We start from the raw sequence: 24,856 nt of genomic DNA, 5'->3' as shown, positions 1-24,856 counted from the left end.
TTCTGCTCACTGTAGAAAGAAGGTTCTCTAATTTTCATCTCAGATATAGGAACTGGTAGGTAAGATGAGCCTCTTTACCAAGGATTCACACCACCACCATATCTGCCAGGAAACAACATACAAGGAATAGTAGGAAGGCGAACAGCAAGGTGGGAACGCATCTCCAGTCCATCACCTGGCAGCATTGACAACATATCATCTGGTTTGTAGAAGAAGGATATTCTGTCACCAACATGTGATGACTTATGTGGCTATTACAGCTCCAACCATCACCATATCCACTGGGAAGAAATATGTATGAGATTGTATGAAAGAGGATGCCAAAATCAGAAGGAGAAAGTTGTATGTTAATGGAATGCATCATCCAAACACCTGGTGACATCTGAAATTTTACATCAGGTCCACTGTAGGATAAGCAGCAATGCCATTCTTACCGGCAGAAAACCACCATCCAACTCTCAACTGATTGGGATTGAACAAACTCAGGAGGAAGTCTCCATGGTCCACCAATCCAGGCAACTAGGATCTAAAAAGTGGCCAAGACTCCTATACTCCATTAGAAGAAGGGCGAATTAATATGTTGGAGAGGCTGGAGGAATGTTGCACCAGACAGTGCAATAGGTGATTGAAATACAATATTTTGAAAAGCAGGCCAATCCTCTGACCTACAACAAATGCATCTTAAAAGATGGGCAATAATTCCTGTCTGCTTTATTCTTGCTAATCCAAGAGTGTACCATTTGAGCCATACCTACAAGTGGTCTTTCTGACCACCCCACTTCAATGGTAGGCACGTATGATACACTGGTCTTACAAGTGTGGATATAAGAATAATTATACCAATAAGGCAAACTTGCCACTGAGTAGGATCCAACTATGCAATAATGAACCCCACAAAAAATGGAGAAAGAAAGAAGCATTTACCTATTCACAAGGAAATCATGGAGTGCAAAATGGTAATTGGAGGAAGTTAAAACCCTGTAGAAGAAACAACAGGTAGGTGGTGAAGATAATGAGCTATAAAGTTATGGAGAGTGGTCCACATATTGACACTAATAATGTCATGGAAAGGTGATGAATCATAAGAATAAAGGGAAGAAGAATCCTGGCAAATCCTGCTTTTAAGTGGAATGGAAAACATTTCAAGGAATAAATAACCATGAGTGGAAACTATGAAAGGAATCAGTGCATGAAGAGAGCCCTGACCAAGGAGAGGAGATGATCAGGATTGAAATGGTCATAAAGGTGTGATAATGAAAAAAAGAAAGATGTGTGAAAGCAAAATCATTTTCCAAAACAGCTGAAATTTTTGGCAGAAAAGAATGATTGGAATAAAGAACAATATATAAACAAAGAAACAAATTGCATTGGACACCAAGAGCAAACCCATTTGAATGATGATGTCTCCACATCAACAGAAGGAGGAAAAGGATTTTCAAGAAGAGGAGATAAAAAGAAAAGATCAATAAAAGTTCAAAACAAGAAAGGGTAAGGGTGTGAAGGATTACACTGAGATTCCAATCCAGGAGAGAGGCAGGGAAAGAAGGATGGGCAAAGCAGAGGGAACAGAACCAGCAAAATGAAAACATGGGCATAAGGTGCAAAACAAAATGTGACTTACAAAGCCTCATGACAGCTCATGATGTAGGAGACAAAAGGCTCCTGTCAAAGAGCCAGGTTAGAGAGGAAATAATGTCAGGAAAGGACAGAGGAAAACCACAATGTATGGACTTATGATAGTTTGTGTACCACTTTCTTGGATACATTGCCAGGAAAGAAAAAATGAATGGAATTGGAAATCAAGGAAGCTAATGCTGCAAAAGTATGGCCCATCAGGCCAGAGACTGGATAAAAATGACATGTGAAGTCTGAGTATAGGAACAGACTGGGGATGACTAAGGAGGCTGAGAAAAAAGATGAGACAACACCAGTATGTCAGTGGGAACGACAGCTGAGCCAGCTATTGTGCAGCCACCGACAGAGCTAAACATGAAATGGTCTGGGTAACTGAAAGATTTTGGAAAAGACAAATGGGAGGACAAGCATACAGGTGTGGACCAGACCAATCCTTACTGAGAGCATCCAGTGCTCTAACCAAATGATATGGAACAGGAGAGCAAAATATGGGAGCTGAGAACTGAGATGAGTGGTAAAGGTGTCCAGCTGTGTAACACCCAAATTAGGCACAGAATTTGTGAAGCACCCAGGGGTTCAGTGACCACTCTTTGGGGAAAATCCTAATAAATGACACCCATAATAAAAGAAATAAAAAAAAGTGATGGCTGTGGGCCCGATATATGAAAACAAAGGTCTCTTAGCCACATGACCTTTACCTAAAGATGTACAAGACCACTGTTGAGTTGACAGAATGAACCATCACAGACCAGCCAAAGGGATAGGAGTAAAAGAACCAAAATTTGACAAACTGCAAGAATCACTAAGAAGCTGATATGGAGAGAGGATTCTGACAGAGTTCACCACTCTGAAACCAGATAAACAACTTAACTGGAAAGAGAAGTATCCATAAAATGTGACATTTTGGGTGAGGAACACCAATAGTAGTGTTGTCTTGAATCAACCACCAGGCAAATTGGTCTGTAAGGAAGGAGGATGAGAAAGGCATTCAAAGCTCCATTGGTAAAACAAAACTCACTGAAAGGAATACATGTGGATCCAGAGAATCCCGCATCACCAAAAGTGAGAGAGAGAGAGAGAGAGTCTCCGGCACAGTGGAAGAAGAAGAGAAGAGCCTGGAAACTGTACACTCCATAGCCCTCAACCAAAGAAGGGAAGGTTGAGCCTGACTGAATAGGGAATTGAACAACACCCCATGATGAACTAGCTATTGTATGGGGAAGAGGAAGGATTTTTCCATCTTTATCAACCAATCAAACCAAGTTGCTTCTTTTAAGAGAAACTGAATATTAAGAGCAGAGTTAGCTTATGATGAAGCTAGAAGTAGCCAGTTGTTCAAGTAATAATGGAAATGAAGAAGACAAAATAATGCCTGTACCACCTAACAAGAACATAGGGACAATGTCAACTCTGAATGAAAGAACCCAGAACTAGGCATGTTCCTCAAAATAATATGCAACTGTGATGGGAAAATAGGCAACTACAATCTGATCTATGCTAAAAAGAAGTTGTTACAGGCAAAGCAATCAAATATGGATTTTAAGTTTTCATTTTGTTATTTGATCATTAGTTTTTATATTAAGTTACAGCAGAAGCATCAATTCTTTAATATGAAAAGATATCTAACAAAATACACAACTTACTCATAGTATTCCACTGCTTTTTCTAGACACAGCTTCACTTCTTCAGGAAACTCCCCTGGGTCCTGCTGACCTAAATGAGCCATGTGTTTACCTTTGACATGATACACATTCCCAAGGTTGTATAGAGCTCGACCCTCTCCAACCTGTAAGTAAAAAGATAATGAGCTACAGTTTTAAAACTTTCTGAGAAAAAACAATTCATACACTTAACTAACAACTTATCATGTACCAGAATTTAACTTAAAAAGTTATAATATTGATTAAAAAATTAAATCTTAATAGAAGTTAACATTTTATTCTCTTTTTTAGCTAAAGTCTTCAAGATGAAGGGCAATAACCTTCAAAATTTGAATGGTATTTCAACATTAAGATTTTAATGGCAAGAAGATTTATATACTTTATTGACAATATTCTATATACACACACACACACATTTTTTTTTTTTCTCTCTTAGCTGACACTGTCTAGGTCCAAAAGATGTCAGATAACAAAGTTTCTATTGTATCCACTAATGCAGACACACACAAACCTCTATATTTTTTTAAAGTCTCTAACAGAGTTAATGCGAGTAAGCATTTTAGCTAATTATAGCACTCAGATTTTTCTACCCCACTCTGGAGAATGTAAACTGAAATTCAAAAACAACTCTTATTACAAAACAAAAAATAAAATCAGAACTATAGTTTTCTGGAACATTAGCTCTTATAAGTCCAGTTATTAAGGCTGATGATAAAAGATTTTACCTGACATCCATCTTACAAACTCAATTTGTTTTTCCATGTTATAATCTATGTGAATAATTTTATAAGATGAGATTGAAAGGCAATCCAGAATGTTTTATCTATTTTCTTCAGCTTCTGCAGAGAAATTTGAAATTAAATCATTTCATCTGCCTTACTGTGTTCTGGTAATTTTTTTTTACTGAGTTAAAAAACAAAAAGTTAAATATTACTAATAGAAATTATTGAAGGTTCACATTTTACAACAGTTGTGTCACAATACATGTACAGTCTAGTAATACTGAATTACATAAATATTTTGTTTGACTTGCTGAATCAGGTCAAATTAAAATAATTCCAAATAAAAGTTAAACAAACAGTGTTAAACTTGAACAAAATGGTAAAGTATATGCACGCTACAAATAAAATTATATGATAGAGAAGCATTCATTTAGGGTTAAATGTACCTAACTTATGAATTAGTCAGTTTTAAGTTTTCAATTTAGATGACACTTGAAAATGTATCTTCAGCCAAAGTGGAGAAAAATCACAATTCAAAAAAATGAATCATTTTTTATGTTAAAGCTATAAAACTATCAACTTTATTGCATAATCTCGGTACACTTATGAACTGAAAGTACAGAATGAAATTTATTATCATAAAGATGAGAATAATCAAAATGTAGAAATGAAATTCAGTTATTTTAAAATATATTCCTGAAGTGATGAGGTTGTTCCTGAGATAGTCTGATGTCTATAAATGGAAGTTTTCAGTTAAAAATTACAGATTTGAATTGGATGTCAGGATAAAAACAGACAATATACAGTAAAATGATTTTGTAGGTTATCTCCAGACACTGAAGTTACATCATCTACATATTATGTAACATTAAAACAAACTGGTTAAATACTACTGTCATGTAGGAGTACTTAATAGTGTAATTAGTTGTAAAAGATATTGCTGTCAAATTGTTCAGTTTTTAATGTCATATCCTTAATGTTCAAGATATAACTATTCTGTTATATATTCACTGTAAATCTGAGTTTGCTGATGAGATTTCTGACTTGAAGCAGCAACTAACTTTGTTGTTGATGTTAGTGAAATCATAACTGAAGATTAGGTTTAGAGGGAAGTCTGGAGGCTTATAAACACTAAAAATCCAGTTTCAATACCTGTGGAGAGCACAGCAAAGATAGCCTAATGTATAGCTTTGTACTTAAGTTCAAACAAACAAAACTTGGGATTAAAAAAAAAGACACAAACTTTTATCTTGCTGGAAAACCACGATTTCTTGTGGCACAGCACATATCAATGTCAGAAAAATCACCAACTTCAAACAACAAACTTCCTTATCTAACATCATTTACACTTATTTATATCTATACACAGTGCTATAGAAAACTGTTAAACTTGCATTGAACATCCTAACGTTTTTCATTATTGTCATCATACACAGATAATGAAGACAGTTAACTCAAGTAATGGCATATAAGACATATAAGACTTTTATGTGTCTGCTGTGAAAGTATAACATTTTTCACTAACATTATCTTTTTCTTTATATAACAACTAATTTTCCATTACTACACATTTGCTACTTTGTAGTATACTTTCCATTTAATACAACTGGAAAAAGTCCAAGCCAACCTTTATTTATCATGTAAGTATCAAAGTGTTTTAATTGAATTTATTCAATGTACAAGTAAAACTAGCAACTTTACCTTGTCTTTTAAATCTCTCGAAATTTCTAAGTGCCTTTTACAGCAGATGATAGCTTCTTCAAATTTCCCCATCACTTTTAGTGTGTTTCCAAGGTTACCACTGGCTTTTGCTTCTCCAATCTGATCACCCATAGCCCTAGGATCAAATCAGAATTACTTACAACAAGTAACCAAATTTCTAGTAAAACCTATGCAGAAAAGTAAAAATAAAAAAAAGTTTAAAATTCAAAATACATACTGAAAATATTATGCCAAAACAAAATCCATATACAGTGGTACCTCGGTTCTCGAACGACTCCCTTCTCGAACAATTTGCTTTTCAAATATATTGTTTGAGAAAAAAATGTCTTGGTTGTCAAACATAAACTCGGTTCCTGAATCAAGCTGTTGTGGCACGAACACACAAAATAACCTAACTGATGACCTGAACGACCATTTTCAGCCCACGCCAAGCTTGCCCAAAACATTTTACTCGCACCTGTCGCTCAGTCCACACCCCCGCTAAAATCTGCTGTGAACGTTCTCGTTTTTCTTTTTGTTTTTCTAAATATTCTGATGAAATAAACCACCATGGGGTCAAAGAAGGATAATGAAGGCAACAAACCAGAAAGATAACTTGTTAGAGCAACAATATAGGTGAAAAAAGATCTCATAGTGAAGTATGAGAGTGATGTTTGTGTGTCTGACCTTGTTACACAGTTTGGTATGGCGAAGTCTACAGTCTGCACCATACTGAAAAATAAAGAGGTCATCAAAGGAGCTGATGTTGCAAAAGGAGTGACAGTGCTTACGAAACAAAGATCACAAACAATGGAAGAGGTTGAAAAACTGTTATTGATTTTGGTAAATTAAAAACAGCTGGTGATAGCAGTTCTGAGACCATCATTTGTGAGAAAGCAAAGCAGTTGCATGCTGACTTCCTGAAAAGCACCCCTGGAACAAGTGCTGATACAAGTGATGCCTTTAAGGCTTGTAAGGGGTGGTTTAAAAAGTTTAGGAAGAGAAGTGGCTTACATACTGTTGTGAAACATGAAGAGGGTGCCAGTTCTAACAAAGATGCTGCTGATAAATTTGTTAGGAAATTTAAGCACTATGTAAAAGCTAAGGGTCTTATTCCCCAACAAGTGTTCAACTGTGATGAGAGACAGGCCTCTTTTGGAAGAAAATGCCAAAGAGAACCTACATCACCAAGGAGGAGAAGTTACTGCTCGGACAGAAGCCAATGAATGACAGGCTAACTCTATTGTCATATAGTTATGCAAGTGGGGACTTAAAACTTAAGCCTTTGTTTGTGTACCGATCTGAGAACCCAAGGGTTTTTAAGAAAAATAATGTCTTGAAAAGTAAACTAAATGTCATGTGGAGGGCTAATAGTAAAGCATGGGTAACCAGGCAATTTTTTTATGAAGTGTTTGCCCCAAGTGTAAAGAATTACCTCACAGAAAAACAGTTGCCACTCAAGGCCCTTCTTGTGATGGACAATGCACCTGCTCACCCACCAGGCTTGGAGGACGGGTTGGTAGAGGAGTACAGTTTCATTATGGTGAAGCTCTTACTCCCTAACGCGACTCCTCTCATTCAGCCCATGGACCAGCAGGTTATATCAAACTTTAAGAAACTCTACACCAAAGCACTGTTTGAAAGATGCTTTGAAGTGACCTCTGACACAGAGTTAACCCTCAGAGAGTTCTGGAAAGATCACTTTTATATCCTCCATTGCTTGAGGATCATAGACAAAGCCTAGAGGGAAGTGTCTTTGAGGACCATGAACTCAGCCTAGAAGAAATTGTGGCCAGACTCAGTAGCAGATAGAGACTTTGAAGGCTTTGAGGCTGAGCCTGTTGTTGAGGATATTGTCTCACTAGGCAAGTGTATGGGCTTGAATGAGAATGGTGATGATGTGGAGGAGTTGGTGGAAGACCACAACACTGAGCTCACCATGGAAGAACTCCAAGACCTTCAGAAGGAGAAGCAACAGAAGGCAACTGAGGAAGTGTCTTCAGATGAGGTGGAGGGAAGGGAGGATGTTCCTAGTTCACTAATCAAGGAAATGTGTGGAAAATGGAGAGAGTAACAAATTTTTGTGGAAAAATTTCACCCTGACAAAACTGTAGCAAACCGCAGCATAAACCTTTTCAATGACAATGCCATGTCTTACTTCAAAAACATTTTACAATGCAGGCAGTAACAAACCTCATTAGACAAGTTTTTAGTGAGAAATAGGTCCAGTAAGCCTCAAGCAGGTTGTAGCTGTGCAAAGAGACAGAAAAGAGAAAGAACCCCAGAAGGAGAGTTACCTGACATTTTTATAGAAGGTTACTCCCCTTCCAAACAATAATAACCTTCCTATTCTCCACGTTCCTCACCACCTTTCACTTACGCCATCAGCTCTCCTCAGCACAGGTAAAGTGCAGTTAAATTTTCTTTATTGTTTTTTTTATTGTGTTTATAGTTTTTGTGGTTGACTTTATGCACGTAAGTATTATTATACAGGTATAAGTAAGCAATATTTTTACTTAAAATGCTCCATAATGCATAATTTTTGGAGGTCTGTAATGGATTAATTTAATTTGCAGTACTTCTTATAGGAAAAATTGATTTGGTTTTTGAACAGCCTTCTGGAATGGATTAAGTTTGAGAACCAAGGTGCTACTGTAGTTACTTATTTCTAAACTGAGTTTGAGTTTAATTATTAATGCTTTTCTAATCTGCTAATTAACGTTCTTTGTAATCAACATTGGCCAAAGGAGAGATTAGTGCTCTATTCTCCTGGAAAAATAGAAAATTAACATGACATCAACTACTACAATAACAACTATATTAGTACAAAAAGATAGTGCATTCTTTGAGTAACAATAATATAAACATAATGATGAAACCTGTTAGTTACCACCATACAGTTAATGTACAAGCATGCAAAGTCCTTTCTGATTGACAAAATCACTTATATCTCATAAGACAAGGGAAATGCATATGATAAGGAATCTATCTTCATAATGTCAAATTAGTTTATTAGAAATCTGCTGAAGCCAACAAGTATATTGGTTATATAAAAAGAACTTATGCTGTAAAATACAGTAATGGGGTATGAATATATTTCAAAATCATACAGAAATATGGAAAGATTTCTTAGAACACCTTACAAAGTGTAACAAGTGCTATGTGATACGTGTAATGTAACAACAATACTATTTCTAAAATTCTGAAGAAACAGGTAACACAAAATCTTTAAAGAAATTTAAGCACATTCAACAAAACACAAGTAACACACAGAGTAGGAATACTACTTAATCATTTCTTTAATAAATGTTTTGTATCACAAATTACAACTTACAGAAACATAGTCTTTTAACAAAACAAGTAAGACAATTTGTGGTATTTCAAAATAAAATATGAAGCAGTACCTTTGAAAGTAATGTTTGATAGCTTATTTTTAAGTTCTACTAACATATTAAGGCTTCAATCTGTTATTATTTTATCAGCAAAATAAAGTAAATGACAGAAAGAATTGCAACAGGTAAACTTCTATTATAACTATGGCTGAATTCAAACAAATATGTTTTTTTTTTTTTTTACTTTTTATCAACTTATTGAAAAAAAAAGAATATGGTAAATTTCTGGTACATTATGCATTTTAATGTACATGCTATACTAAAACCATCTGAAAAATGGACATTAGTAACATTGATATCATATCTCAACTATGAATTAATCTTATAAAACCAAGCAAAACACTTAAGTACAGTGTATTTATGCAGACAAGGAAACAAGCATATAGTTTACAGTTTCTTCTCTACAAAGTATCTAAAAGATGATTTAGGAAAGGAATGACAATCTTGCATATAACAATGCTGTCATGGCAGTTGTAGGTCCTATAATTTATGTAGCTTATTGTAGTAATATAACATTACAAAAACAAAGGACCACTTACTTGGCCTTTCAAAACTACTCCCCCATACCATCTTGTAAAATATAATGATTTGTCTATACTGAAAATGTATTTCTGATAGAAAGAGTGGAGTGTACCAGATGGGAGGGTACACATAAAAGTATGTGTTTTACCAATCCTAGCTGAAGACAGACAACCAGAGCCTATGGATGAGGTACAAGTAACCAAAGGAGAGGAAACCATGTATTTAAGCCTATGGCAAATGCATTAAGTTGGGTAGAACTTCCTTGAAGGCAAAAGTCCAGGAATGAGAGAAATCAGCATCTGGACTGAAAGCACCTAGCATGTGATGTGCATAAAATGAATGTCAAGTACATGGGTCAGTACTGAAGATCCAAAGACACAAAACAGAGATCTACAGGCTGAAACACCCTCTTCGTGGTTGATTAGAGCCACCACCATAGATCTCTTTGAAATAACTGCCACCAGATGGAAACAAACAAGGGTAAAGGAAGTGATGTAATACCTAATGAATCACAAGAATGTTAAGAAAATCAATAAGCATGACAGTCTCATCAGCTGACCAATGGCCTGAAGCTTCCTTTTGATTGATCCAAGTCCTCCAATCACCAAGGGAAGCATCCATAAGTATCTGCGTATATGGATACAAATGATGATGTGGCACGTGTGATGACTTATGGGCTTAGTCCAGCTACAATTGCAGATTGTCTTTCAGGGAAGAAGGAAGGTAAATAGTGGAACATAGGATCCTATACAAGATTTCATCGTGAGCATTAAATTACTGAGCCAAGAGGACACGATGGACTTTATTAAAAGGTCCATGAAATGTAAACATAAAGGAGAAAGTAAAATGTGACTGACGGTGGTTTCAAAGAAAACTCCCAAATAAGTAGATTGAAGTAATGACATCTCTGATGTAAACAACCAACCTCTAAAGCTGCTACAAAAAGGAGGTGGTGAGTGTGAGTGATCAACTCCTGCTCAGAATGAGCTAAAAGTAGCCATACATCTACATAATAATGGAATCTCAATCTAGAGAAAATGAGGAGTTAAAAAACTGTGACTAATGCATAGTCTAGTTAGAACAACTTCCTCTTTCCAATCCTTATGGAAGCAAGATAGACAAAGTCCAATATAGGGTTTTATTTGGAAAAGCTTGTTTTCGCATTGCTCACACCAAGTCGACTGCCAGCTGGCACAATGCCGAGCCTTGAATACAGGACCATACTCCATGTATAGGACAGGCACAGCAGTGATACTGCCAGAGCAGAGAGATTTAACTACTGTGTCAGCAAGTTCATTCCCACGAATACCGATGTGGCCTGGTATCCCAGTAAAATTGGTTAAAAAGAGATGTTAAACAGAAATGGGTCAGTAGGTTTTGAATATCAGTGAGAACAGGGTGTGAACCAACGTGAAGCGATTCCAGGACCAGTAGAGAACTAAGTGAGTCAGTATAAATAGTGCAGTTTGAGTACTGCTTAGCTTCTATGTGATCCAGGGCAAGAGAAATGGCATTCAATTTAGCAGTGAACACAGAAGCTGCAGAAGGGATCCTGTGTGCAACCACTGTACCACAACAAACCATGGCAGAGCTCACACAGTCATCTGATTTTGAATCATCTGTATAAATAGGAATGGAAGGATAGTTCAAAAGATTTTCAACAAATAGCAGACAGTATTTTCAATGACTTAAAGATAGGTCACGACTGGGGACTTTAAGAAGCCACAGTGGGATGGGCTGACCAGTGGATACAGCAATGTTATTCATGAACAGACCCAATTCACCCAACTGCACCTGGATATGAAGGCCAAAAGGAGCAATGGCAGATGGTCTGTTCTGAAAAAGTACGACCCACTGACGAAGGAAAACACATCCCAGATGGGATGCTTTCATAAGAAATGAAGTTTCAAAGCATATAGCATAGATAGTTGCAAATGGCAGAGGTGCAAAGAAGGTTCATGAGACAATGTATAAGCTATGAACTGGGGAAGTGCAGAGCCAAAGTTCTTGATGATGATAAGATCTAGCATCTTTAACGCCGGTGGTCTGGAAGAGCCATAGACCAGTGATTCATAGTCGAGTTTCAAACAAATAAGAGCATGATATATCTTTAGCATAGAATGTCTATCCGCTCCCCAAGTGGTGAAAGAGATGACACAGAAGATGTTCAGTTCTCTTGTACATTTGACCTGTAGCTGCTTGATGTGTGGTACAAAGGTCAGCTTACAATCACAGATAACCCCCAAGAACTTTGTCTCAGAGACCACAGGCATCACAACTTCACCCAAACAGAGCTAAGGATCAGGGTGAATACCCCGTTGATGGCAAAAGTACATGCAAACGGTTTAAGAGAGAGAAGTTAAAGCTGTTTACTGTGGTCCACTTCAGTAAATGATTGAGGGCAGTCTAGATGCTGCTCAATATACCTCATGTTTGACGACTGACATCAGATGTGAAAGTCGTTGACATAGAGCTTGTTTGCAACAGTGAGAGGAGTTTTGCAGTGATGGCATTAATTTTTATACTGAAAAGTGTGACACTCAAAATACAGCCTTCAAGTTCCTGTAGAAAAGAATGGGAAAGTGTCAAACCCACACAAACTTGGAATCTCTTGTCCATTAAAAAATATTTCAATAAAAATGGGCAAATGGTCATGAAACCCATATATATGGAGGTCTCGCAAAATGCTGTATCTCCATGTAGTATCATAAGCCTTCTCAATGTCAGAGGATATTTAAACAAGATGTTGTCATTTGAGAAAGGCTTCCCTGATTGACTTTTCAAGTCGAATTAGGTGGTGAAGCACTATCATCTCAACCCATATTGGATGGGCAAGAGGAAGTTGTTTGATTCAAGGAACCAAACAAGACGAGCATTAACCATCCTCTCTAAGGTCTTACAAAGATAGCTCGTCAAAGCAATTGGACACTAGTTTGAAGGAATCCTGGGATCCTTCCCAGGCTTAAAGAAAGGTAAGACAATAGCCTGGTGCCAGGCATCAGGAAAAACATTCTCCTGCCAGATCCAGTTACAAATAATCAGAAGAATAGCAAGAGGAGCTGGAGACAGATGGTGCAGCATGTCATAGTGAATATCATCAGGTCCAACTGATGAAGGGCCAGTTTGAGTTCCACCAATGTAAAAAGGTGATTGTAGTCATAGAGACAATCAACTCGAAAGGAAAGAGGTGAATGCTCTTCCTGAATTTTGATGGCTAAGAATGTGGAAGAAGAATCAGAAGTACTAGATATCTGGCAAAAGCTTTCACCTAGAGTATAGATGATGCTTCAGGTAACAGCTACTTCCTGGCCATCAGAGAGCAAGATTGAGAGGGGAACAGAATTATATTGTCCACTAACCTTTCGAATCTTATCCCATATGACTTTGGAACTGGTGGTAGAAGATATGGCAGTTGTGAACTTAATTCAAGATTCCTTCTGGCTTTGACATCTTACCCACTGAGCATGTGCACGGGCTCACTGGAAAGGGATGAGATTCAAGAGTGTGGTGTATCGATGAAAAGATTCCACCATGAGCAAAGATATAGTGGAAAAATTGTTGAGGTTTTAGGAATACATTGAGGAGCTGCTAACATATAATACAGTCAGTTACTGCTGCCACACAGTCGTCTGCTTATGGCTTACAGAGGATGGAAGGATCAAGTTCTGCGAGAGCAGTGAAAGAAGGTCGGTTTGCTTGATCCAGCTTCCACTGGAGCACATGGGTCGGGTGGCATCGACCACGGCCAGTATGTCGCAAGATTATAGGAAACTTATCACTGCCTCGTGAATTATTATCAACCCTCCATGAAAAATGTGAGAATAATGAAGGGGAGTAAATTGAGAGATTAATAGCAGTAAAGGACTGACTAGGTGCATGGAAATAAGAAGAAGAACCAGTATTCAAATGAGAAAGGTTGTGATCAGAGAGCATACACTCTACAGAGCGACCCCTCCTATCAATATCAGCACTTCCCCAGAGGGGATGATGCCCATTAAAGTCCCCCAGGATGAAAAATAGAGATGGCAACTGTTCAATGAGAGCATCAAGGTCTGACTGATCATATGTCTCTCCAGACAACAGGTAGAGAGAACAAACTGGAAACACAGATGGCTATGGCCTACAAAGGTGTGTCGAGTGGCACATATAGGGTGGGCACATGCTGATCAACCAACAGTGCCACCCCTCCATGCACTCGTCCATCACACAGCCTGTCATATCTGTACAAAGAAAACCCATGAAAGGTGACTGTATTGGCAGGTTTCAGAAATGTTTCCTGTAAGGAAGGACATACAGGATGGTAGAAATGAATCAGTGTTTTGATGCCATCCAGATTAGAACATAAACATCAACAGTTCTATTGTATCGGGGTGGTCATTTTTATTTATGTGTAGGGGAATTGGGCGGAGAACCCTTCTGTTTAAGACCACATCTTTTTTCCATACTGTCCTTATTCGAGGGAGGTCTATCAACCTCCATGTATCCTGCCTTGGGTTGTTTGGGTAGGTCTTGGAAGGGGATTACAGTGACTGAGGACATGAACGAATGATTGTTTTGCATCTTGGGGTGGGAGAAGAAGATGTACCCGAGGGAATGCCTGTACCTGGAATCCAAGGATGTGGATCATGGGGTTTGTTGGAATGTATGTACAGGACAGAGATAAGTGGTGAAGTTCAATCATCAACTTTTTCAACCATGAAGGTCAAAAGACTTTTCATTTGTTTAGAGAATGATTATTTTGGAGGCACAGAGTGATCTGCTGCACTCCCACTATAGTTGTGGAACGAAGTGCAGCAGATTATGTCCGAGAAGAGGTGGTGGACAGCAAATTTTGAGCCTCAGGATAAGTAATGTTATGAATCGTTTTCAAACGCTGCACCTTTTTTTCTTTCCGTTCCACACTCGTAGACACAGCCATTGCCACTGCAATGAGCACATGTCAAGGAACCATGACATGACGTCTTCGAGTGACCAAACTGCTGACATTGGAAACATCCGAGAGGGTTTGGAATGTATGGCTGTATTCTGCAATTAAGATAACCTGCCTTGATGATGGAAGGTGGACATGGTGATGTAAATGTGAGAATAAGAACATTGGTGATCACCATAATTTTATCTTTGCGAGTGGATGTACGCCTCACTGCAGAAATTCCTTGGGTGGAGAAACCAGCAAGAATCTCCGACTCAGGGATGTTCTTCAAATCCCTCTCAACAATAACTCCTTGTGATGAATTCAAAATAGCATGATGTGTAACCTCAATAGGTATTTCCCCAATTGCCTTTGAATGCAAGAGGAGTTCACTGTGTTAAGATGTGGATGTTTCCACCAATATGTCATCAGATTGAAGCTTCTTTACTGACTTTGGAGAGCCAGCAAATCTCTCTGGTCACTTGCCCTAAAGGTTTGTCTGAAAGTGAATGCAATACAATAAAATGAGGTACAACAGGTGGTACAGATGGTGAGGATTGCTACTCATAATCTTCAAGATGTGGTCATTTACCTATGGACTGTTTTTTCAGCATTTTATTAAGACTTATAATTCCATAAGTATCCATAATAAAGAAAGGGAAATTTTGGTGCCCACTAACCCACAGTGGAGCCCTATGAGGGGATGCAATACAATGTTAAACAAGGACACTGCAGCAATGCCAGCATCAGATACAATGTCAACAACACCTGTTGAGAACTTCTAACACTGATACTTGGTTGACCCTAGCCCAAGTGGACCAGCCGACTGACCTGAGGGGGCCACCTCAAGACTGCCCATCTACAGGAATTCAAGGCCAAAGTGGTGTGGTGGGTTGGACCCCTCAACCACCAGGATCCTCTCCTCCCCTTCATGGGTTGCCACACACGGCAAACACGTGGGTGGATGTTCAGATCTCAGAGGAGATAAAATGAAAAAAGAACAGAACTTGCCCTGGGAGGTCCCCTCACCACATACAGGAATCCACACCAAGGGGTCCAAGATATGCATAGAGGGTAAAATGATCTGGGTCAAAACTGAGCCCCTACCAACAAGGTAACAAGCAACAAAGAAATCACATACACAAGACCACAGTTGAAGATAAAATTCAGGCAAAAGTGAAAAAGAGAAAGTGAAGGGTATCAGCAAAAATCCCTCAGGATATCTATGAAGATCCTTATGGAAATGTGAGGTCAACAAAACAGCAATAATTGAAACATCAGGGAAGGCAGGAAATAACCACTGGTGGAAAACAGTAGATGTAAACAAAAGGACAACATGAAAAAGATATAGGTGATAGGAATAAAACACAAACTTGAGACGAAAATTACAAAAAGACCAAATTAGGCCTAGGAAAATTCCCTGGTTGGGAGTATAATGATTTGCATACTTAAGAGGTGGAATAAGACAAACAAACAGTAGGAGTCGTGGAGAAAGGGTGGACTCTGTAACATTCAATCTCCTGATGTATGATAACACATACATGAAAAGATATCTAATGGAATGTGTAAAGTGAATTTTAATCCAATAAACATGAAAAAAATGAAATGATGGGGATAATTATGCATATCAAACACAATACATAGGCAATTTTACTACAGTTGTGTAAAATGACTATCATAAATTGCTGAAATATTTGAATTTTTAAGGTAGTTTCTTTAAATGTACTAATTTAAACTTAAAAACTTTTGCATGCATTTATCAGTGGTTTACTAGAATACACATACATATATATGTTGTGAAATTACTTCCTACCTGGCTATTGTAAGATCAAGCTTATGATGTTCTAGAGCTTTCCCATACTCTCCTAGATAGAAGTGGGCATTGCCCAGTTGGCTGTAGATGGCACTAAGTGTTTTTGGATCATCTGCTCCCACCTGAATAGCAGCATTAAAGTATGCTACACCACCAATGAAATTCCCAGACTTACAAAGTCGCTCGCCCTCCAAGGCTAGCTCCAAGCAGGTGGTAAAATCCATTGCCCACTACAGAAGAATAATAATAAAATATTCTTTAGTAGAAAATAATTAAGTTTTCTTGTTTATTCACTACCTGCAATTTCAGTTAACTTATTATTTGTTCAAAAATAGCTGACTGTTCCAACTGTTTTAATTAAGGGAAAATTTGACATGCAACTACAGAAATTATTAGATTAACTAGAAGCATCAGTACACAAGAAAGCATTAAACAACAACAAAACATTCTACTGTTTATGTCTAACATAAACTTAGAATGAACTTTACTTAACAGCACAGGTCATCCCACCACCAACACAAGTAAATCATCTGAATGACAATTTATTCCTGTGAAAACAGTTTTGTTTAATATAGACTTCCTAAGGTTATTGCATTTAAAGTCAAATTTTCAAATTTAACTTTATAGATATCAAACAGGTTGATAATATATAGACCACCTAATCCCTTATTGTTTTGAACATATAAATCAAATCACTCTTCATTATTTTAATTTGTACTTTGTGATAAGAAAACTATGTTGGTGAGGTTTTAACAACCTAACTCATTTCTTTTACGGAAGTTATTTTAAAGTTCTAATTTGAATGTTTCAGCAAATCTGTATGCCTTCTCTGAGTAAGCAATATATACCAAATAAACTGAAAGTAACTAACCATTTGAGATAACTGTATAATGTTTCAGCCAAATACATATTTTATTAAAGTACATGTAGTAAGTTACCTTAAATAGTTACTTTGATACAGCTTATACATTTTCATACTTGTATGTACATACATTAACTATAAACCCAGGAACAGCTTGAGGAGTCACTGCTATCATAATCAAACTTTATAAAATTACAATATACACTCCACTACATTTTCAAAAAGCTATAGAATACACAAACAAGGCAACATGTCATCACACAATATATAACATGTCGTTATAATTTTATTAAACAGTGATATTTCACCATGTAATATAACAAGCATGCTATGTGAAGTGGTTAAATTGGAATGTTTGTGGAAGAAGGAAAACAACCTTTTAAGATCTTTATAGTAGTAACATACTTAGAGAATGTACAAGTGTACAACACACCAACCTATTTGTATTGGATATAAAATAAAATTACCAGCTTATGACAAACTCGAATGTTCACGTGCAATCTTAAAACGTTGCTGTAATTGTTTTACTGTTGGTTTTGCTCTGATTTGCCACAGGTCTTTCAATCAGAGGACCAGAATAACTGACAATAATACTTGCAATATAAATACAATACTAATTTCAAAAAATTTATGGCTTGTCTTTTATGAGTTGAAAAACTTACATTGCACTTCATATCAGTTTTAAAAAGTGGTAATGAACAGACTATCTTCATTTTACAGCTCTTAGAATACACTTAAAAGATGCGAGTTGGAAAAATTAAGCAGTTCTTTTAAACTATTTAAAATTACAGATTTTTTTAACCTGTATTTTTGTTTATACAAGAAGTTTATTTGTTTTTGAATTTTGCACAAAGCTAGACAAGAGCTATCTGCACAAGCTGTCCCTAACTAGCAGCATGAGACGCAGCTACTCATTACCACCCACCACCAACTCTTGGGCTACTCTTTTACCAATGAATAGTGGGATTGACCATCACATTATAACACCCCTACGGCTGAAAGGGCAAATACGTTTGGCGTGATGGGGATTTGAACCCACAACCCTCAGATTACAAGTGAGGCTCCTTTACCACCTGGCCATGGTGGGCCTATATACAAAATGTTCTAAAGTTCTATCAGAGTGGGTAACTTCTAGATCTAATGAGAACTTTTGCCAGCCTTTGGATCTCATGATGTTTTGGGGCTATAAATATCCTACAAAGTTTTAATGACTCCTGATGTGTATGTAAAAATCATAAAAAAATTAAAGTTGACACAAAGCTACTCAGTGCTCACTTTTTTGTTCTAAGTGTTATATGCATTTTCTTTTTTTTATTCACAACAAATTTATATAGTTGCATGGCCTTATTTGTGTTTGAGGTCAATGTTCTATCAATTAAATTATAAGAGGTTCAAGACCCAAGTACACAAGTCACTGATTAGATTTTTATAAAAGGCCTATACCCATTAAACCAAGAGAACATGTTTTCAAATGAGGTCCTAATTATCAATGAGATATACATTTATAAAAGATAAAATATTTTCACCCACGTTTATCAAGTACAAAATCTATGCAGAGAAACAAATACAATAAATAACGTAGATGTAAAAACAAAGGTACTTGGAAAACTATGTTATTATATGCTATAATTAAGACAACGTAATACATGCATACAGGGTAAAAATGGAACTTTAGCAATATTTGTGGTAAAATTTATTAGCATCTAAAAGTTGATTATGATAACATCTGAGCCTACAGTAACCCTTTAGCTTCTGGATTAACTTACATACAAGTCTTTAAAACAGCAAATACATCAAACCATGGGAATCCATGCTTTTGTGTATGTGTGTGTGTACAAGAAGGCACTTTATCCACCTACAAAATGCAACATAGGAAAAACATCAGAGTGATAGTCAGCAGGTGAAGAAAAAAAGGTGCTATTATTTAAGAAATGTGCATTAAACACGTTTTGCTCAATTTTATTGTAAATGAAGAAAATTTGAAACATGAATGGTTTATCCAACGTGAAATCATTGAAAAAAAACATCTAATTAATATTTTTTTCTATAACTATCAGGAAACAAATATGTTTAAGTCATGATGAGAAACCCACTTGAAGTAAAAATGTATTATCAAGATGGATGGTATGGGTATTAAAACTTTAATTAAAACAGAGAACAATGTTTCAACCTTCTTGAGTCATCTTCTGGTTAACAAAGATGTTAACCTTTATTAACCAGAAGATGACCTAAGAAGGTCAAACTGTTGTTCTGTACTTTATTTTAATGAAAGATGTTTCAATCACAAAAGTTTTTGACATATTTAAATTACTATTAGACAAAACAGTAATGTAGCAATTACAATCATTAAAATGCCAGTGAAGTAAGGAATCAAAACTTATATTATGAATAAAAACCTCTCAGTCTTAAAGTTCTCATCATCTTGTCAAGAAATATTAAGCAAAATATCTATAATATATTTATAAACTGCCACCTGCCGAGAAAGAATATTATAAAGTTCAAAATATCACAGTTTATGAAACTGACATTTCTGAAACATTTTACGAAACTGAATTTCCTGTCCACTTGATAACACATATTTTTGTAGACGTAATAAAGTTGACAGAAAATTCAGTAATTATAGTATTAATATTTTCCATATTGTTCGGAAACTTAGATTATGCTACTAATACTAAGTAAGGGAATCCATGCTTTTGTGTATGTGTGTGTGTACAAGAAGGCACTTTATCCACCTATAAAAATAAGAAATATAATTATTGGTTTATTCATTCAACATATGTATATGAATTTATAAGTTTTTCTATTCACTTCACAATTTCCCAATAGTTACTACACTTAAATTTCAGTTCTATCAAAAGTTGCCAGGTTTGTCAGTAGCTTTACTTGAAACCTCTAGATACCTGTTCTGTACCTAAATATTAAAAAATACCACTACCACATTAGCCTCTTGGATACTGAACATGCAATTCTCACTCTGGTAATCAAAGAGACAGACAAGTCTTGCTGACGTTCTCTGAGCCCTGATACAGTGTGACTGAGGTCAACTTGTAACTACCTCCACATAACACTGGCAGCAGGTAATTTTAAAGAGACTGCACATCACATGAGACATTATGACTGGGGTCAACCAAAATTTACAGTTATAAAATACACATAGCTGCCAGTTTGCAGTATGCTTTAAACTAGCCTCACAAATATTAAACCCAATGAATGCAACTGTGGGAGCTTGCCTGTTCTCTTGAGTAAAATCACAAAACTTTGAAAGTGGGTCCATCATCCATTCACTTCAACTTTGTTCCCCTTACCCTGGAAAAAGTTCTGCAGACAACCATGATACTAAATAATAATATAGCATAACTAATAAAATACTTGTACCTTACATTTAACAGCTTTACAGACAATGTATTTTATGGAATAGAGACAAAAAGTTCACTAAATGAGGTGTAAATAGAATGTTTTTAAAAAAATAGGCTTGTAGCAACTTGCAAGCTTTTATGTAAAAAACTTCAGCATGTAATAAATAATATAAAAGTCATAAACACAACCATTACAAGCTACAATTGTGATATATGCAAACCAAAAGAGGTATCAAGGTGTCATTACTTTGAATCTTTCTTTAATTATATTTACAACCATTTTTTTTACTCCTTTAGATATATGAGAATGAATCTATAAACTCATGTCTTGTAACACAAGCAACAGTTCACATACACAGCTATGTAAAATACTTAATGGGTCAATAATGACAGTAAAGTCTTGTTTGTAACCTGTAATTAACAAGCAGACCCATCTATTACCAGTAATAGTCAATCAGCATCTTTTGTTTTATTGGTTTCATCTCAATGAATTCTCTTTCAACTAAATGGAATGAGAATTATACAATTTAGGTTTGTTTTGTTTTTTTAAACTGATTTATGGTTTGTGAGTAAGTAGATACAGGATAAACACTTAACAGATCAGGATGAACTACACAACACAGAATGTAATATGAATGCTTGTTTTTTGAGAACTACTGAATTTTGAAAAATCTAAACTAGTACTCAAAACCATTGCTGGTAAAATAGCAAAAATATTCAAAACAATAGAAACAATGGAGTGCAAAATTCGTTTTCTGAGAACACTTTAACATTTGGTAAAAACAAACTCCTTACTATTTGTTAAATATTTACCTTAAGTTTTGCTTTTCAATTTAGGTGGATTTTCAATATCTTCAGCTACAAATAACAAGAGACTTCAGTGATGTTTGGGCTATGGAATAAATGGAAAACAATGCAATGATAAATAACAACCAATGTAAAATTGTTATCAACAATTCTATAATTGTAAAATTATATATTCTATAAAATTCAGTAATTTTTTTAAAAATTAAAAGCAAGGTAGATTAGATAACAATACAATGTAACAAAGTTTTTATCACAGAGATAAACCAATGTTATCAAATCATTTTCTGGCAGCTGAAATTTATTGAATGTCCAATCTGATTGGAGAATGTTTTACCTCCCCTACAAACACCACTGTTGATACCTGCAGCAGCGTATGACATGAAAGACTTCTTAAAAAGTTTTCTGACATTTTGGTCACCATAGCACTTTGAACTTATATTGCTATTGGAATTACATAATATATTAATACTGGCTATTTTTAACTTACTGTGTTTATGAAAACAGTTACCCACAGCATCGAGCTATATTTGACACTTACAATTTTACAATGAAAACTTACCAGTTGTCAAACTGTAACCAAATATAATTTACCTCAGTATTCCGTTGACATGCACATTATAATGTACAGCTAGAACTACAAGAGTACAAATTAAATACGGTTATAATAAGAAAACTCACCATCCAAAAGAAACCACCAATTATTCAATCATGCATCAGAAATAAACACTATAAGAATGAAAATAACATATAATAATTTAACATAAAAGTATAATAAATAAATGAAAGTCTAACGTAATTACTCAATTTACTTATTAAGTTACTAGGTAATACTGATAATATCTGATTCTCAGATTAAATAAAAAAAAAAAGACCGACAGAGCTTACATTTATAAATGTTCAAACTCCGGTTCAATTAAGATTTATTTAACAAGAACTCGACTTCACAAATTAAAACATGACAATTACACACCACAATACCGTGTGTTGGAAATCGGAAACAAAACAACAATATCAAACTTGCGCCAAACGGAAATCTACATCATCCTGACAGGAGAAAACCGTTAACAGAATTTACTGCCATCTACTGTGAGAAAAAAGAAATATCATTATCTCGTGATGATGAGAAACCCACTTGAAGTAAAGATATATCTCAGGGCATCTGGTATGGCTATTAACACTTTTATTAACAAAGCAGAGAACATTGTTTCGAACCATGTGTACTAAAAAAGGTTTGTTTGTTTGTTTTTTGAATTTCGCGCAAAGCTACACAAGGGCTCTCTGCGCTAGCCATTCCTAATATAGCAGTGTAAGATTAGAGGGAAGGCAGCTTTACAAATCTTTGATATTCTTTGAAAATGTTACTGTTTATGTAGGTAAGGGTAAGGGTGTAGATTTTGCATATCTGTATTTCCAAAAAGCATTTGACAAAGTGCCATATAAAAGGCTTGTAAAGAAACTTATCCCTATAAGTGTATGGGGGATAAGTTAACTACTTGGATAGTAGAGTGACTTGATGAAAGAAAGCAGAAGGTTGTTATAAATGGAGTTCAATCATACTGGAGTACCTCATGGCTCAGTCTTAGGATCTTTGCTCTGTTTTAATTGCATTAATGGCATAAATGAAGGAATGGTCAATAAGTTGCTTAAATTTGTAGATTGTATCAAGATCTTGGGTGTTGCTGGCTTTGAAGAGGATGCTGCCGATTTATAAAAGGATTTAGATCAGTTTGTGAGTTTGACGAATAAATGATAGATAGGTTTTAATCATAATAATTACAAAATAATGCATTTTGGTTATCAGAGCTTGAATTATTAGTATAATTTGGACAAGAATAAACTTAACAATGTCGTGAAAGAAAGACATCTTGGTGGAATAGTTGATCAGTCTCTAAAGCCATCCAAGCGGTGTGCTTTTGTTAGTGGTAGAGTGAATTTGATTTTAGGTTGTACTCAGATATACTCAATACAAGTCTAAAGAGGTTATAATTTAATTGTACAAGTCATTGATTCGGCCACATTTGGAATATTGTGTTCATTCTTGGGCTTCTAACCTTAAGAAGGACATTGAATCGTTGAAAAGGGTTCAGAGAAGGGTTACTGGGATGATGCCTGAGATGGAAATGTTATCATATGGGGGCAGGTTAAGATCTCTGAACTTGTTTTCTCATGAATACAAAAGTGTAAAAGGATCTGATTGAGACGTTTATGACTGTAAATGGAATTAATAGTGTCGATTTTTTTATCTAACAGTGAGAATAGCAGTACTAGGAGACACAAATATAACTTTTGGTAGGGTTGGAATCATTTGCAGCTAAGACAGTTTTATTTTTCTAACAGGATGGTTAGCCTGTGGAATGGGTTGACTTTTGATGTTGTGGAGGCGGTAAATGTTAGTGAGTTTAAGAAAAAGCTTGACAAGTAGATGAATGATAAGAGTTAGCTTTAAGATTTTTTTTTCAAATTATTTTAATTTAACCTAGAGGATGGAATAGCCAAAATGGACATATAGGTTTCATGTTATTCCAAACAAAATGTTATGTAATAACAAAATATAACACACATAACAGCAATACTATCAGATCACTTTGAAGTAAGTAGTTAAACAGAAAATTTGTTGTTGTACTACAAATCATGTTTCCACACTAACTGTAAAAGTAAACTGTATCTTTCGTTTTCTCCTTTTATTTCAGTGTACATGACTCCACACAACAACGACATCTGTCCTCGAGAATTCAAGTTAAAGAAAAACCTTTACCGTAAGTAGCGAATAACGACTTACTTTCGTTTTCATTCTTCTCATTTATTTATGTAAGGAGTGGAGGGAAAATGTTTTTTGTATAATCTCTTAACGAACTAGAAATACGTTGAAATGAGCAGAACTTAAAATCAATTACTGAAACAACGTTCACTGTTTTTGTCAATTTATTTCTTTAAACAGATTTTCTACAAGAAGATGATGAAAACTGTCTATAAATTTGAATTTGCTTTACACAGAGATACAAAGTAACTTGTAATAAACAGTCAACAACATTTCTTTTGATAATATAAAGATTAAGTAATACGTAAAATTAGAATTTGGTGACTTCAGTTGAAAGGAGATATTACATTAGGGCTACTAATCAGACGGTTCCAGGTTTGAGTAACAAGTATGTCAATAAACACATTCCATGCTTTTAACTGCAGGGTATTTCAACTACCTTAATGAATCTCATTGTTCGATTAAGAAAAGTTGTATAAGAGTGGAAACAGCAGCCAGAATGTCAAGTTGTGAAGACACTATATTGAATACAACCACACCTGTTCTTTATTCACATGTTATAATATTTAGGGCCGTCCATGTTATAATATTCTTTTTTAATTACTTTTTCAGCATTCTTTTTATTTTGTTATCAACGATTCACTGCGTCATGTTTCAGAATAAATTTACATATATTTTATGTCGAAAATATAAACAACTGTCTATAACCTGTTCTATT

The 24,856-nt window shown here is 35.6% G+C and overlaps 1 protein-coding gene across 1 annotated transcript in view; it reads right to left on the bottom strand.

Annotated features, from left to right (window-relative positions):
* Positions 1–22,134, bottom strand: part of LOC143227541 (G-protein-signaling modulator 2-like) — a 65,393-nt gene extending 43,259 nt beyond the window's left edge. Inside the window, 5 exon segments of the mRNA XM_076458979.1 lie at positions 3,279–3,421; positions 5,720–5,855; positions 16,356–16,585; positions 21,387–21,465; positions 22,059–22,134. Coding sequence (XP_076315094.1) covers positions 3,279–3,421; positions 5,720–5,855; positions 16,356–16,579 — 503 coding nt within the window. The 5' untranslated portion in view covers positions 16,580–16,585; positions 21,387–21,465; positions 22,059–22,134.
* Between the last annotated feature and the right edge of the window lie 2,722 nt (positions 22,135–24,856).

This window comes from Tachypleus tridentatus, chromosome 1, assembly GCF_004210375.1.
Source record: "Tachypleus tridentatus isolate NWPU-2018 chromosome 1, ASM421037v1, whole genome shotgun sequence".
In the NCBI taxonomy this organism is placed as follows: domain Eukaryota; kingdom Metazoa; phylum Arthropoda; class Merostomata; order Xiphosura; family Limulidae; genus Tachypleus; species Tachypleus tridentatus.
This window is presented reverse-complemented; position numbering and strand designations above follow the sequence as displayed.